A 15,107-nucleotide genomic window follows, 5' to 3' on the forward strand; every position below is an offset into this window, starting at 1 on the left:
AACATAAGTTGTAATGTCCCACTTTCATTTCTTATTTTAGTTATTTGCACTTTCTATTTTCTTAATCGAGCTTGCCAGTTTTGTTCTCGTAAAAAAACCAACTCAGTTTATTTTTTCTATTGTTTTTGTATTCTCTAATTCTTTTATCTCTAATCTTTATTATTTCCTTCCTTCTGCTGACTTTTGGTTTTGATTATTCTTCTTTCTCTAGTTCCTTGAGATGTAGTTAGATTGTTGATTTTGATATCTTTCTTCTTTTTTGATGTTTACTGTTAAAAATTTCCCTCTTAGTATTGCTTTCATAGCATCCCATAGATTTTGGTAGTTGTATTTTTATTTGTGTGCAGATATTTTCTAATTTCCCTTGTGATTTTTTTCTCTGAGCCCCCAAAGTACTCTTTACCTTAAGGTTGTAGAGACTATATAAAATGATTGCAGGGTTTGGTTATTAGGGGAATACAAATATGGGAAACAGATTCTGTTAAACAGCAATAACTTAGATTGTGTATTTCTTTATTCTAGGTCTTGTATTTGCATGTGTTAAAAAAAAGGAGGGGAGTGCACTGAGGAAGCCGAACAAAAATGTTGCCATTTCAGTGTGTTCAGTGACCATCCACTGAGCACAAACCACTGTACTCAGCACTGGAGATTCAAAAATGCAGACATCATCTCTCTCCCAGGTTTCAGTCTTGTAGGAAGGATAAGATTAGGTCGTTGATGACTCAGTAACTTGAAACTTGGCAGAGAAAACCAGCATTTAGGAGCAGTGCCATCTTTACCCTCTGCCCATGCTATTCTGAGTTATTTAACACTTACTGTCTTTCAAAAAAATTGTTTTTTCATCAGGCACAACACCATCACTGGGCGATGGCTGACCAGGTTCCAGGCCGTGTGGGACCCCAAGCAGGAAGACTGTATCATCGTTGGCAGCATGGCCCAGCCGCGGCGGGTGGAGGTCTTCCATGAGACAGGAAAGTGGGTGCACTCTTTTCTGGGTGGAGAATGCCTTGCCTCTGTGTGTTCCATCAATGCTATGCACCCAACTCGGTATATTTTGGCTGGAGGTAATTCCAGTGGGAGGGTACATGTTTTTATGAATTAAGAAAGTTGTGGAGTTTTTGGTTTGGAAACACCAATTTGTTCAAATTAATCTGTCTAAGGAGCCTAGTAATTCGTGTGGCTTAGTCTGTTTGCTTGGTAATATGTACTATTTAGCGAATATAAACTTGCTTTGTAAATAAGAATTATGAGCAGAATGTACTCTTAGGAAGAGAGAGGCCTTGAAGGTTGGTTTCTGTAGGATGTGGAGGGCATTGGAGGGGAGACTGTGATGCTTTCAGCACTTTTAACCAGGCAGAATGTTGAGAAATTCTAGCATTATAAATTACAAAGCTTTGAGTGATCATTGTTTTGGTTGTTTTTGTCGCCTTGATTCTATAGTCATATATAGATTTGTGGTTTATTTTACAGTTTGAAATACATATTTATTTCTAGACTTATATACACTGGAAGGGATCCTGAAAGGTTATCTCATCTGAGTGATTTTGAAACTTTTAATTTTTTAAACTGAGCACTTTTTCCCCCTTGCCTCTAAATTAAATCTTACATGAAATCCCAAGATAATTGCTGAGAAGCTGTGGTTCACTTGGGCAGGGCCTGGGTCCCTGTGTTGACCTTCTCCTCACTCCTCTCCGTGGCTCCTGAGACACAGCCAGGAAGTCCCAGGGCTTGTAGGCACAGGGTGGGAATATACTAACCCCTGTCACCCAGCATGAGATTACCGTCAGACCAATGTTTCCCAGACGGGGTTGTAGCTATTGATATGAGTTAAGTGACCATGACCAGTGTCTTAAAAAATGAAAAGGAGATGAATAGTAAAGAATAGCAAACATAATTAGAACAAATATTCTTTTGTGAAACTTAGTTCCATATGCATACATAGCTGTAGATGTACATGCATATATATTTTATGATGTAAAATGTATTTCTTTATTACTGTGGTAGTGGGTCATGGTTAAAGAAGTAAGAGCTCCTACCCTAGAAGGTCCCGGCCAGCTTTATGTGTCCTTGTCTTTTAAACTCTCCAGAGGAGATTTAGTAGCCTGGGAAAAGTGTTATGGAATACCATTTCTGGCGTGTATTCATTAAAAATACTTGTTTTCAGAAGCTGTGGCAACTTGAATGTGTCTGTTGTTGGACCCTACTAAATCAGCGACAGAGATTACTGTGTGTTATTATTGATCCAACTTTTTCTGTTGTTCTTCATTGCCAAACAACTACTGAAAGACTGTTCTAAATAGTTTCAGCAATATGCCTGATTTCTAAGAGGAAATACGATTTTTTCAGAATTGTATGTCACAGAAATAAAGTGATGTGTGTAATTTCCTTGAATAATATTTTTTTTCTTTTTAATATTTATTTATGCATGTGGCCAGGCCATGTCTTAGTTGTGGCATGCAGGATCCTCAGTCTTCGTTGCAATACACAGGATCTTTAGCTGCAGTATGTGGGATCCAGGTCCCTGGCCAGGGATTGAACCTGGACCCCTGCATTGAGAGCAGTGTCTTAACCACTGGACCACCAGGGAAGTTCCTCCAACGTTTTGCTTAAATAATTTCCTTCTCTGTAATTAAAGACTAAACAAGTTTTGAAGCTTATTAAAAGGTTGTGGGTATTTATAAGGAATAGGGTTTCTCTGTTTTCTTGGTGCTGGAATACAGGAATTGATAAGCAAGGTGGAAATATTCATTTATGAAATACAAAGTAAGGCTGTGTGAAGTTGTATAGGTACATGTGCTTAAATGCTCAATTCTGTCAGACTCTTTGTGACTCCATGGACTGCAGCCTGCCAGGCTCCTCTGTCCATGGGATTCTCTCAGCAAGAATACTGGAGTGGGTTGCCATTTTCTCCTCCAAGGGATCTTCCTGACCCAGGGATCGAACTAGAACTCGCACCTCTTATGTCTCCTGCATTGGTGCCACCTGGGAAGCCCTATGTGAGGTTGAGGTATGTTATAAACTGTTCTGGAAATAGTTAAATAAAGACTTTAGGCTCCCTTTCCATTTTCCACATCACTTAATTTTATAGGTTCTAGTCGTGGCTGGTTCTGTGGGAATTGTTCTTTTTCTTAACATGTTGAAAACTACTCTTAATCAAATTAGTACTGTCATTTAAGCCTTGAATACTTCGTGGTAATTACCTGGCTTCTGCTATAAATGTTAAAAAATTCTTCATGGTTCTCACTTTTGTGGTCTCTTGCCATTGACTCTTCATAAGCTGTGCTATTGATATCCATTCAAGAGTTCTGTCTTCTTGAGGCAGTGCAGGAAGGAGAGTGAGTAGGGGGCTTGTTTCTTCATGGTAAGCTCTACAATGAAGCAGCTGTTTAAATCTTGAAAGCACATAAAGGACAATTGTTCCCTTACGACGTCCTTAAGCTGTATTCTGTTGTGAAAGGCACTTTTCCCAGAGACTTGCTTAAAGCCATGTGGCTTCTGTCGTTCTGTGTATGTTGTTTGCTCTCTCTCCTTCCCGGATAAACCTTTTGTGTGTGTTGGCCTTTATAATATCTCATAACCATGTAAGCTCTGAATTCTACTGGTGTTATTTTCTTTGAGATGCCTGACTTGTTTTTTTAATGTGACATTAAGGAGGAAGGAGATGATCTCGTTTGGGGTGAATGGAGACTTGGTCAGACTAAGAGAAACTGCAAATGATTAAGGACTGATAGACTCTTAATTGCTTAAGACCTGTTTTAGTATTCTGGCTTTTGAGTTACCTTTCCACAGAGATTTTGCAAAGGCACTTCTCTAGGAAAGCAGAGAGCTTTAGGGCTGTGGTTCAAAGATTTAAATATTTCCAGCCAGTGTACAGGGGATGAGGAGGAGGGCAGAGAAGTGCCTTCTGTATCAAACTTGAAGGAAAAAATAGATGCCCTCTGTCTTCAGATTCCAGAAACTTAGGCATCTCATTTGTTAGGCTGTCCCTTCTGATTTGTTTTGTTTTTCCTTTTTAATACCGAGTTGGGCTTCCCTTGTGGCTCAGCTGGTAAAGAATCCACCTGCAATGCAGGAGACCTGGGTTCGATCCCTGGGTTGGGAAGATCCCCTGGAGAGGGGAAAGGCTACCCACTCCAGTATTCTGGCCTAGAGAATTAATTCTATGGACTGTATAGTCCACGGGGTTGCAAAGAGTCGGACACAACTGAGCAACTTTCACTTCACTGATGGCCAATCTAAGACAGCATAGACCCATAATTCTGGTTCATTTGGCTGTGTTTGACTTTTCAAATGAAAAGGTGGAATTTTGTGAGGAAGGTAACATTTAGTACAGTTACCCAGAGTGAGAAATAAAACATCTTAATATATGTTTTCCTAAAATAGAATCTATGTGAGGAAATGTTTTGTAAGTATCTTTGGGGTGTCTTACTCCACTCCATCAGCAGGTGGTAGGGGTGTATAGAGGAATCCTGTTCAGGAGCTGAAAGCAGAAATGTGTTCAGGTGCAGCAGCGTGGTGGTGGCTGAGGAACCCCAATGGACAGGGGCCCTGAGACGACGTGCACACAGGTGAGTCCTCATCAGTTATCCAGGAAGGGCGGCAGCTGTGACGCTGTAGCGTCAGGGGAAGCCACTCTCATCCAGTGGTTCTCATGCTTTTTCCTCTTCGGCTCACTTGCAGCAAAGAGTTTTGTCGATTAGAAAAAAAAAAAACTTCACTGGGGACAGGACACTGGATATCATTTTAAAGCTAATAGGAATCTCTTAAAATGTGGAGGTAATTGCTTTCGGAAGATGATCTAGTGGCAGAATGGAGGGTTGGAGGACAGGTAGAATTGAAAACAAGATTGGGTAATAAGTAGCACAGTGGACCTTAGTTTCACCTTTTATGCTCATGGAATTTAGAAGACCATTACCAGCCTGTAGCCATAGAGTGGTTACAGAATGAGATGAGCTAGCATTAAAGGAATGGATGCTGAAAGTACTTGTGAGTATGAGGTTTGTCACTGTGGTGGTGAGGTCATCCTGTTCCCTCTATAGGAGGTGTTTTCTGTTCTTTTTCTTACTCCAGGCTTAATACCAGTTCAGAAGTTGGACCGTTTAGGTTCTCCTCTGGGCTCTAAGACTATGTAACCTTGGGGAAATAATTTGTTTTTTCCTCATCAGAAAAACGAGGTCCAATTCATATTTAAAATCATTCCACACTTACAGCTTCTAAGTTCTTTTTAAAAAAAATTATTTTTTAATTGAAGGATAATTGCTGGTACAGAATTTTGTTGTTTTCTATCAAACCTCAACATGAATCAGCCATGGGTATACATATGTCCCTAAGTTCTTAATAGTATTTATCTTGGGGGGGGGGGCAGGAATAAAGATAATAGATGACTCTAAGCAAAGTGATTCTTTTAAATAACTTCAGTCACAGACAGCAGTCAGCTGTGTAAACCCCACTGGTGTCCTTTTATCTATGGGCTGTTAACTTTAAGGAGGAGAAAGTGAGACCGGCTGTCAGTTAAAAAGAAAAAAAAGAGTCCACTCTCTTCTATGATATTTAAATATTTATTTAAGTTTAAAAATAATTTTCATGGCACCAGTGATTTTATGCTAACTACATACTGCATATGTAGAAAAAAGTACATTGCTTTGAAGGAAAATGTAACTTAGAATTTTTGGCACACGAAAGGTTAACAACTATATATATATTTTAATGAAACTAAGAAATTCACATTTGCAGGTAGTTTACCTTCTACTGCTTAAAGATGCAGTACACTATTCTTCAGTAAGTTTATTTCCTCTGATAGATGAAGCTATGTAAACCATTGCTTTTTCTACAATGAGATCAAACTAATTTTGAGAGAAAATAGACATAGTGGAACACAGTAAAGCTAGGTTAAAAAACGTGAACAACTTTAGATGATGGGGGAGATAGCAAAAAAGACTAGTCACTAACAGAGGAGGTTTGTTATTCAAGCATTATGTGAAAAGCAAATTGAAGGAGACTTTTCTATCTGTATTTTGTAGGTTGGATAAGCTCAGGAAAAATATAACCCACAAGTTTCTGTTCAGAGAGCAAATCCCGCTGTTGGAAGTGGTATGGACTATTGTACCATTGGAACTCTAGATACAAGTAACATACCAAGATATGCAATACTGCATCTTCCGTTAATGTGAATATGAAAGGTCAGAGTCGAGGCTATCACTCACTGCATAGAAACACCATATTCTACAGACTGAGGTAGGAACACTACACTAAAAGGTAATCTGCTATGTTGCATAAGACAGTAGATATCCCGGGTAAAACCAGCCCCATGTCTCCTGACAGCCTTGTCCTCTTTGAGTCTACTTTTCACTCAAGTCCTCTGCTAGTAAAGCCTTTCCTGTGTAGATGACAAGTGGCAGTGGCTATCTGGTTCTGAGTGATCCCTAATCTTTACTAGGATCTCCCTCAGTTTTTGTCTTGTCACTTGGAAAACAGATGTTTGTAATTCTGCCCAAATTGTTGCTGGTATGGAAATGGTCAGACAGGCTCTTCTCTTCCAGGCTTCGATTCTGGCTGCGTATTAGCATTACAGTACTTGATCTTGCTCATCGTGGCATCAGGCATCTCTTTGCTGGTTGGTTGTTCGAGCACCCTTTAAACAAGCAAGCCCAGCGTCTCTACTGGGAAATGATCCTGGATCTTTACCTGTCAGAAATCACAGCAGAGCTGACCCTCCTGCTCACACTGCTAAGAAACAGTTCTGTTGTCTAGATCGGGGTTGGCAAATTCTGGCCTGTGGGCCAAATTGAAACTCACCATCTGTTTTTATAAATAAACATTCTATTGGAACAGAGCCTTGCTCCTTTATGTATTACCTGTGGCTGTTTTTGTGCTCAGACAGCAGAGTAGAGTAGTTGCCACAGAGTATGGCCTTCAAAACCAAAATTTAAAAATATTTACTACCTGGCACTTTACAGAAGAAGTTTGCTGACCCTTGGTCTAGATAAAAGGGCGTTTAAAATTCTGTAATAAATACCCACCTTAAAAAAGAACTCTGTTTATTCCATGGCTGTTATATTCTGTACATGGATACGGTTCTGCCACCTCAAAGCAGACCTGCACGTGCGTCTCTGTCCTGCGCCCGCAGTCTGTCCACGGGCCGCCCTGCCCACGCCCTCCAGCCCACGTGACTTGGAACTCTCTCCCTGAGATGAAAACAAGTTCTTGTGTGTGAGCGGCTGTAAGTGTTGTGGAGCTTGGGCCGCGGACCCCACACTCGCCCTTCACACTTCCGCCTGCTTCCACGGCTCCCAGCCAGGACAGCCAGCGTTTTCCTACAGCTTTCGTCTTCCTGGTGCAGATGACGACCCTAGGGGGCAGTGTTTCTACAGCTAAGTGTTGGTCTCTGCCACGTTCACCTTCTTTTGGAGGCATCTGTTAGAACTCTTATTTAAAGAGATTCTTTTCCTGGTCCCTTCTAAGGCTGTTTGGTTGATCTTGGAATTCTATTTTCTGAAGCTTTTCATTCTCAGGATCAGTTTCTTTCTTGGCATCTTTTAAGTTCATCAGGCTCTATTTTTCTTACTCCATAAAGTAAAAACAAAAGGTGAATTGATAAGAAAATAATATTTTGTTAAAATATAAATTGAAATAGTCTTTTCTAGGGGGCGAGGGGTGTACAAAATAAGTTTACTGCTGTGTGATCTCAACAGTCTCTCCGGTACCTCAGCTCTGGTTTCTGTTAACCGTACTTAGTCCAGCGTCTGACAGTGCTGTCTACCCCTGGCGCCACTGAATTCACCTACTGCTTCTGGAGCACTGTGCAAGTCTTGAGGTCCTTAGAAAAAGTCACAGGAGTCTAAGTTCATTATACAGAACTCGTGGTGGTGCTCCCTAGGATCTAGTCTAAGGGGACAGACTTACCCCACCCCTGCTGCTCTAGCTGCCGTAGCAGTGGTCGTTTCAGATCCCCACTCTGCTCAGATTTGAAAGAAAGAAAAGGAAAACAAAATCCAACTCAGACCGTCATAAGAAGCAACGTTCCATTTAATCGTTCTACATGGATGTTTACTTTGTTTTTTAAAAGCTCTGTCTGGGAAGAAAACCTAGACAGTCCACATTGTCCAGGCCCCTGACCTGCCGCGCTGAGGCTGCAGTGATGAGGCTGCTGGGCCTCAGCAGGGAAGCTCCTGCGGTACAGCCGACGACAGCCCTCTAGTCTAGTGTCTCGTCTGCTGGGTGACACTACCGTGAGAATCAGTAATAACAAAATAAATTATTTTTGATATCTTCAAAATAATACACATCTATGAAAAATCAAAATTCAGAACCAAAAATTATCCTGCAAATTGGGAGGATGAGAAACGGAGTTGCTGAGCCTTTCTTGAGAGAACCTCTGAAGGAAATGAGTTTTCCCAGTTAGTTTAGACAAGGCGTGTGCCTAGCCCCTTTCTTCTTCTGGGAAACGACCCTCCTAGGCTGTGGACTTTCTGAGTCATGAGAGGAGGACTTGGAACATGTGCCGATGGTTCCGCGATGGGCCCCATTGCTGGGAACGGGTAGCCGGGCTCCTTGGTCCACCTGGCTAGTTATTGGGAGGATTCATGCCTTCTCAGGTGTCAATGAGCAGGCTCACCACTGAGCGGATTTTGCAGGCAAACCATCGCCTGAGGGGACAAAAGTATTGATAGTGGAATTGTTCAAACTCGGGGGTCTGGCGGATATCGCGGAAAAAGGCAATGTCAAGGTCAGACTCAGTAAGGATGATCAGGAGGAGGAGCAAAACAAAGAGGAGTCCCATGGTCACAAGGAGCAAACGGAGGACACTTAAAACAAACTTATTCACCTGTTCCTCCTCCGGCCTGCCGTGCCCCTGACACAGGGCCCTCAGCTCGCCCCCAAGGGCCTCCAGCTCGGCGGCAGTCGGGGTGCTGGCCTCAGACTCCTTCTCCTCCTCGATGCTGCAGGTCGCCCCGTTGATCTGCCGGGAGAGCAGCATCAGCTCTAGGCTGTGCTCGGCCACAGGGGTGGGCAGCACGCTGTCCGCAGGGCTGTAAGCCTCGTCCGCGATCACGGCAACTCGCTCGTTGCTGTCTGCCCGGCTGCTTCTCGAGTGAGGCAGGAACGTGTCCCCGTGGGAGGAGGCACGTACTGGGGTGGAGTGCGCGCTGTCCCGCAGGGACTCGAGGCCTAGAAAGACAAAGGGCAAGTGAGCAGGCCTTTGTGTACCGGCATGCGCTTTGTGTGGTGGAGGCAGCCCCGTTCCGTTTGGTCACTGAAGTCTTTGGAAGCCCCTCTGCAGCCCCACGTGACCAGCCGCCGTCGCCCCTGCTCTCTGTTTTGATGCATCAAGAGTAGGACCAGAGAAGCAGCAGGAATCAGGGTGTCACTGGCTGTAAGTTTCTGGTTTTTTTCCTCTCTTTGCTTATAGTTTTGGCCATAGTCATTACAGATTCTGCCTTTCCTGCCTTTGGTGTCCTGGCTCAGCCCAACCTGAAAGAGAATTGCAAACTATCTCTGACCCAGAGCTGGGGTCTTGGTTCAGGGAGCTGAGGGTCTTGAGAGGCAGGAATGAAGAGAAGACTGTTTTGCCCAATGGGGCCTCATCAGTTACCTGTTCTGGAGCTGAGTGTCCTGATACCCGAACACACTGCTCCTTGAACTCGTGAGCTCATCTTTTGGGCTTCTGCAGTTGCTGTCAGTCTCTTCAGCCTCCACTCTTAGCTGTACTGACCTAGAGTGGGGTGAAAACCCAACCTGCTCTTCCTAAGTGCTCGCCCTCTCTTTTCACCTTCGAATGAGCCGACCAGAATAGGTGAAACCAGGGGAGTCAGCCTGGAGTATAGACTGGTCTCTGAGAAGAGGACCAGTGGGAAATTCTCACGTTTGTCTGGAGGAAGGGTCTTCTGGCCCTAAAACTGCTCATTATTCTCTTTCTCAGAACATTTCTCACTTTCCAGAGCTTAAGCTCTGGTAGGGAAAAACAGAAACTGGTTACTTCCCTCAACCAAACAGCCGCCACCCAGGCCTGAGGATGTGGACTCAGACTGGCCGAGCACCCTGTCACCGTGCTCCCTGTCACTGAGCTCCCAAGAAAAAGGCTTCTTGTTTCAGGTTCAGTGTCTGCATTTCCCACTCCTGGACATACTGGTGCTGCCGGAGTGGCTCTCCCTACCTTTGTGGTCCACATCAAGAGAAGCTTGTCCCTTTCTATTGCTCTGAAATTGACCTTGACTGCCCCAGACTGAACCAGATTCCCAAGTAGTAAAGGTCTGACCTAACCAGGGCTGCTTAGGGAGTTTTCTGGCTCAGGGTTAGCTTCTTTTAAAAGGTGCCAGTCACCTTTCAGAAGCAGTGTGTCTCATCTCCGTTAGCTTCCTTGTAGGGTAGCCAGTTGCAGCCAGGCCGCCTGCCTGCCCAGGCTGCTTCAGCTGTTCTCAGCATGTGCACAGTTACAGGTCCTCCAGAGGAATGAACGAGTGGCTGGGGTGCGTGGGGCAGATGGCGGCCCCCGTTCTCCGCCTCTGCTCCCCATCACATCGCCATTAGTGTACTGGCCACAGCTCTCAGCTCCTGCTTTCAGAAGCTTCATGGTCCTGGCTGTATTTCCTTTGTCCCTATGCTCTAAACTCTTAAATCTGTATAATGTTTTAAACATTTCAATGCACTTTTATCTTTCAACATTCTTCATGAAGTAGAGAGGGCAAGAGGTTATACAACTTTCCAGAGTCATGTGGTTGGTTGTGACTGGCAAAGGCGATGGTAGCGTCCTAGCATCTTTCTATTCCACGGTGCTGACGACCATCCAGCTGGATTCCGGGGAGCGGAACAGCGGGCCAGGATGAATTAAGTGAACAGACTGCACCTGCCTTAGATTTAAGTTGCCCAAGAAACCGTTATGAAATAAGGTAGAATTAAGAGCCTGTCCCTTGTTGCAGCGCCTTCGATGTTCCTCTGCTCTCTGTTCCCCGCTTCTGCCCCCACTGCACGTGTAACCTGAGAAACACGTGCCTGCGAGTGTGAAGTGGGTTCCTGATAGAACAGAAGCCTTTTCAGGCCCTGACTGCACGTGATGCTGGCTCAGCTCCTTTCCCAAATCCTCTTGTGACTCTCTGTTCTCGGGAACCTCCTCTCCCTTGCACCTCACAAGGACAGCTCTGATGGCAGATTTTTCCAGCATATGACCAGATTAGCTGCCAGAAGCCACTTCACTGCAATCTCAGCTTGGCCTACAATTCAGCTCTGAGCTTGCTGGGGAAGGTGAGAGGCAAAGGCCATGACATGAGAAAGCACAGTCAGAGAGGCCGCAGAAGCCACGTCACCGTGAGTTGTTGGTGCTCTCAGTGAGCAAGATACTGGCTACGCATGCGTTTTTTCCCTAAGGAGAGCACCCGACAGACAAAATTATTCAGTAAATATTAGTTTCTATTCCCCCAACAGCAGGCTTCCCTGGTGGCTCAGACAGTAAAGATTCCACCTGCAATGCAGGAGACCCAGGTTCACTCCCTGGAGAAGGGAATGGCCACCCACTCTCAGATCCACCTGTAAGGTGATCTTAAATCATCACTCCTATGCCACGTTAGTCCTGTACAGAGCTTCAGGTTTCAGTAGAAATCATCACCCGCCTCAAGCCTGTTGTTCTGGGATGGCTCAGGTGGGCAGTATAGCAAGACAGAGGGTGTCTCTTTACCTTGGAGGCGCTCCAGCTGATTGCCTTGCCTGGAGTCGGCTCCCAGCGGGCTGGGGGGCACAGCGGTCAGGAGCCTCCCCTGAAGCCGAGGCCCCAGCCTCAGGATGCGCACGCTCAGGGGCCGGAGGCAGTGATTAGTCAGCCGGAGCTGAACTCGGACTCGCGTGTGAATCTTAATCAGGCTCTTCCCCATGGTGGCCCAGGAAGGCAGGCACGTCTTCAGCGGAAACCAGCTGGTCTCCTCATGGGACCAGCCAGGAAGAGAAGGAAAAGGGGGCACGGATGGAAACCCAACCAGGGACGCAGGCTTTTTCACTGATCACACGCCACGGCAGCCTCTTCACAGTGCCTCCTGTGCTGGAGACAGCAGAGTGGCTCTGAGAGGCCAAGCTTATCAGGGCCCTGGATTCAGTTAGAAGCACTTAGACCCATAAAAAGTAATGTTTTCCCAGCCCGTAGAGCTGGTTCCCTGAGGCCCGTTATCAGGGCCCCAGGCCTCTCAGAGGGTTAGGGACTGAGAGGGTAGAGGTGATGCCAGAGGGTAGAGGAAGCGGGACTGCCCCAGAAAACCCAGGATGTGAAGCCACAGAGGCAGGGGGCCTTATGGTGTGAGGCTCTGATGTGTGAGGAGGGGGCTCTGCGGCTGGAAATGGGCCCTCTCCTCTGCTGGGCTCTATGCAGTCTGGTTGCTGACTGGTGCCCCCGGGGGTACAGTGAGTGACAGGAATGGACATACCTCTCTGGGTCAGGCCTGTGCTAATGTGTTATCTTGGCATCCCTGAGAGCAGAGGGCAGGGCCAACCAGTGCAGGCTTCTGTTTAAAGGTTTCAGTTCTGTGAGATTACATGGTTTCATTCAAACTGCAATGTTACATTAATGTTTTTGCTGTTTACCCCCATTTTTGGAGAAAAACAAAGCTTTCCCCTGGAAAAGGCAAATGGTTTCTGTGATAACAATTTATATGGTGTATGGACTGCAGGAAAGACAACCCCTGATGGAGCATGAACCCAGTCAAATGTCCATAACTTCCTGGGAGTTGTGCTGGTTTGTGCCCTTCCTCTGAGGCCCCCGTCACGTCCCTCCCACCCTTCCCTGCCTGGTTGGGTGGACAGTGGGGATCAGCCATGTTAGGGGCTTTAAAGGCAAAACCTGCCCTCAGAGATGATGCAGCTGAACTCCTCCTCCTGAAATGATCCATTCTTTATTTCACTAGGCTTCATGACCCCTGTACTTCCTAGGTGGCACAGTGATAGAGAGTCTGCCTGCCAGTGCAGGAAACACAAGAGATGTGGGTTCGATCCCTGGGTCGGGCGCCAGTCCATGGGGTTGCAGAGGGTCAGACGTCACTGAGTGACTAAGCACATGGCTCATACCTCTCTTCTACTCTGTTTAAGAAGCCATTTACTGTCTGGGCTTCCCAGGTGGCGCTGGTGGTAAAGAACCAGTGCCAATGCAGGAGACATGAGAGACATGGGTTCGATCCCTGGGTCAGGAAGATCCTCTGGAGAAGGAAATGGCAACCCACTCCAGTATTCTTATGGAGAATCCCATGGACAGAGGAGCCTGGCAGGCCATGGTCCATAGGGTCACAGAGAGTCAGACACGACTGAAGCGACTTAGCACGCACGCACACACTGATAAGAGCCACTTAACTGCTGAAGTCTTGTATTTTTTCCAAGGTGGATGTCCATCTGCCTCTTCTCACACTGACTTTCATTCTGCCTGTGAGTTTATTCCCACTGGGGGCAGTTCTGAGCTGCCTGCTCCCTCCTGGGTCTAAGTGGGCCCCGGGTGGGGATGAAGGCTGTGCTTGGCTGTAGGCAGCCTGGGGCCCAGGCTGTGAGGAGCAGGGCGGCTTGGGGAGAAGCATTGGGACGGAGGCCTGCTGGGCTGTCATCTGCCAGGTGTCAAGTTCTGAGGCTGAGCTTTTGAGGCCAGGCCCTGGCCTTGGGGGGAGAGGGGTTCTCTGCTCTAACGGCTTTCGTGTGGCCTCTGCCCTCTGCATCCTCCTTGGCCATTTTGCAAGCTCAGGTGACTTTTGGATGGTGAGGAGCTTACTGCTGCTACGATGGGAGGAGGCTGAAGGCATAGCCAGCGCTGGCCGGGAGCTGAGGCGGCCCCATTGCTCGTCTTGGGGAAGCCTGAGAACAGTGTCCCCACCCCTGGGGTGTTGCTAACCCTGCTTGCAGCTACTCCCGATGACCTGTATCCCCACCTGGATGGCCCCAGTCTTCCCTCTTCTGGGAATGCTGGTTTTCTTGATATTCTTCCCTATACTGGGGAGCAGTAATGCCCAAGGCTGCTCTGTGATACCTGTATCAGTGCCAGCTCCCCCTGGGGGTGACCCTTCTCTCTGGGAGGACAGCTGTCCCGACTTCCTGCAGGAGTCCTGGGATGGACCTGATGGCAAGAAGGGCCTCAGAGAGGGGAGGAAGATATGTATCCTCAAAAGATGAAAAGACGTTCCGCTTTGCTGAGATGCACGCCCCAGAATAAGAGAGCCGGGCTCAGTTCTCCACTAGAGTCAGATAGGGAAAACCTGGGGGCAGTGTCTGATGACAGCCAGAACTCAGTAATTCCATACCTGCTTGGTAGTTTACAAGGCCACCCCACCTACGACACCCATCCCCCACTACAGTGGGGCCAACAGGCTCAGGTTAAGCAAGCTGTCCCAGAAAACGCACAGGAGCTGACCTCAGCTTTCTGTCCGGACCAGGGCTCTCTACACCATGCTCGCTGCTCCCAGTCAGTGCTTCCATCTCTTTACTTGCACAGGGACTTCCCTGGTGGTCCAGTGCTTGAGAATCCGCCTGCCAGTGCAGGGGCCATGGGTTTGATCCCTTGTCCGGGAAGACCCCACATGCCTCGGAGCAACTAAACCTGTGCTCCATCCACAACAGGAGACCACCATACAGAGAAGCTCAAGCACCGCCACAACTGGAGAAAGCCCGCACGCAACAAGGAAGATCTGGCGCCACCAAAAATCATAAAATAATAAAGTACTCACCCCCAAAATCATAAAATAATAAAGTACTCGCACATACACCAGCTTCTTCACAGCCGCATGGAGTTTTACAAATGGAGCACTATGGTACTCCCATAATGAAGGCAGCTGATGGTGGCTGCCCGGCCAGGGCTCTTAACCCCTAGCCTATTTGTAGTTTTGCGCCATACTCGGGTGATGCAGTCACTGACACATCATTAAATTCTAAGCACAAGCCAGGGATCCTCCCAGAGGAGCAGCAGAACAGTGTCCTTCCTAACCTAAGGGATTCTCCATTTTCATTAACAAACACTGTTCCCACAGAAAGGGCAGAGGGCCTTCCCTCCCCAGCCTCCAGGACAGAGAGGTATGAAGCAGTCATATTCTGTGCCCTGTTCCTTGACACCCCCTGAGGCCCTACAAAACGTCATCTTCGGGAAGGAAAGCACTCAACTT

The 15,107-nt window shown here is 46.7% G+C and overlaps 2 protein-coding genes across 15 annotated transcripts in view; one reads left to right on the forward strand and one right to left on the reverse strand.

Moving 5' to 3' along the window:
* The window catches only part of WDR76 (WD repeat domain 76), a 54,186-nt gene extending 51,792 nt beyond the window's left edge, over positions 1-2,394 (forward strand). For all 12 annotated transcript variants that reach the window (XM_055556261.1, XM_055556255.1, XM_055556256.1 and 9 more), the window contains one exon: positions 847-2,394. In XM_055556261.1, coding sequence (XP_055412236.1) covers positions 847-1,102 — 256 coding nt within the window. In that variant the 3' untranslated portion in view covers positions 1,103-2,394. The remainder of the gene's footprint in view (positions 1-846) is intronic.
* A 5,485-nt stretch (positions 2,395-7,879) lies between these two features.
* Positions 7,880-15,107, reverse strand: part of FRMD5 (FERM domain containing 5) — a 314,910-nt gene continuing 307,682 nt past the window's right edge. The window contains exons 14-15 of one of the 3 annotated variants that reach the window (XM_055555427.1): positions 8,825-9,168; positions 7,880-7,954 (exon numbers count right to left, since the gene is read on the reverse strand). In XM_055555427.1, coding sequence (XP_055411402.1) covers positions 7,880-7,954; positions 8,825-9,168 — 419 coding nt within the window. Of the gene's footprint in view, positions 7,955-7,999; positions 9,169-15,107 lie in introns of those variants that run through there. The other 2 variants (XM_055555426.1, XM_055555424.1) reach the window with 2 other exon arrangements.

This window comes from Bubalus kerabau, chromosome 19 (genome assembly GCF_029407905.1).
Source record: "Bubalus kerabau isolate K-KA32 ecotype Philippines breed swamp buffalo chromosome 19, PCC_UOA_SB_1v2, whole genome shotgun sequence".
Lineage (NCBI taxonomy): Eukaryota > Metazoa > Chordata > Mammalia > Artiodactyla > Bovidae > Bubalus > Bubalus kerabau.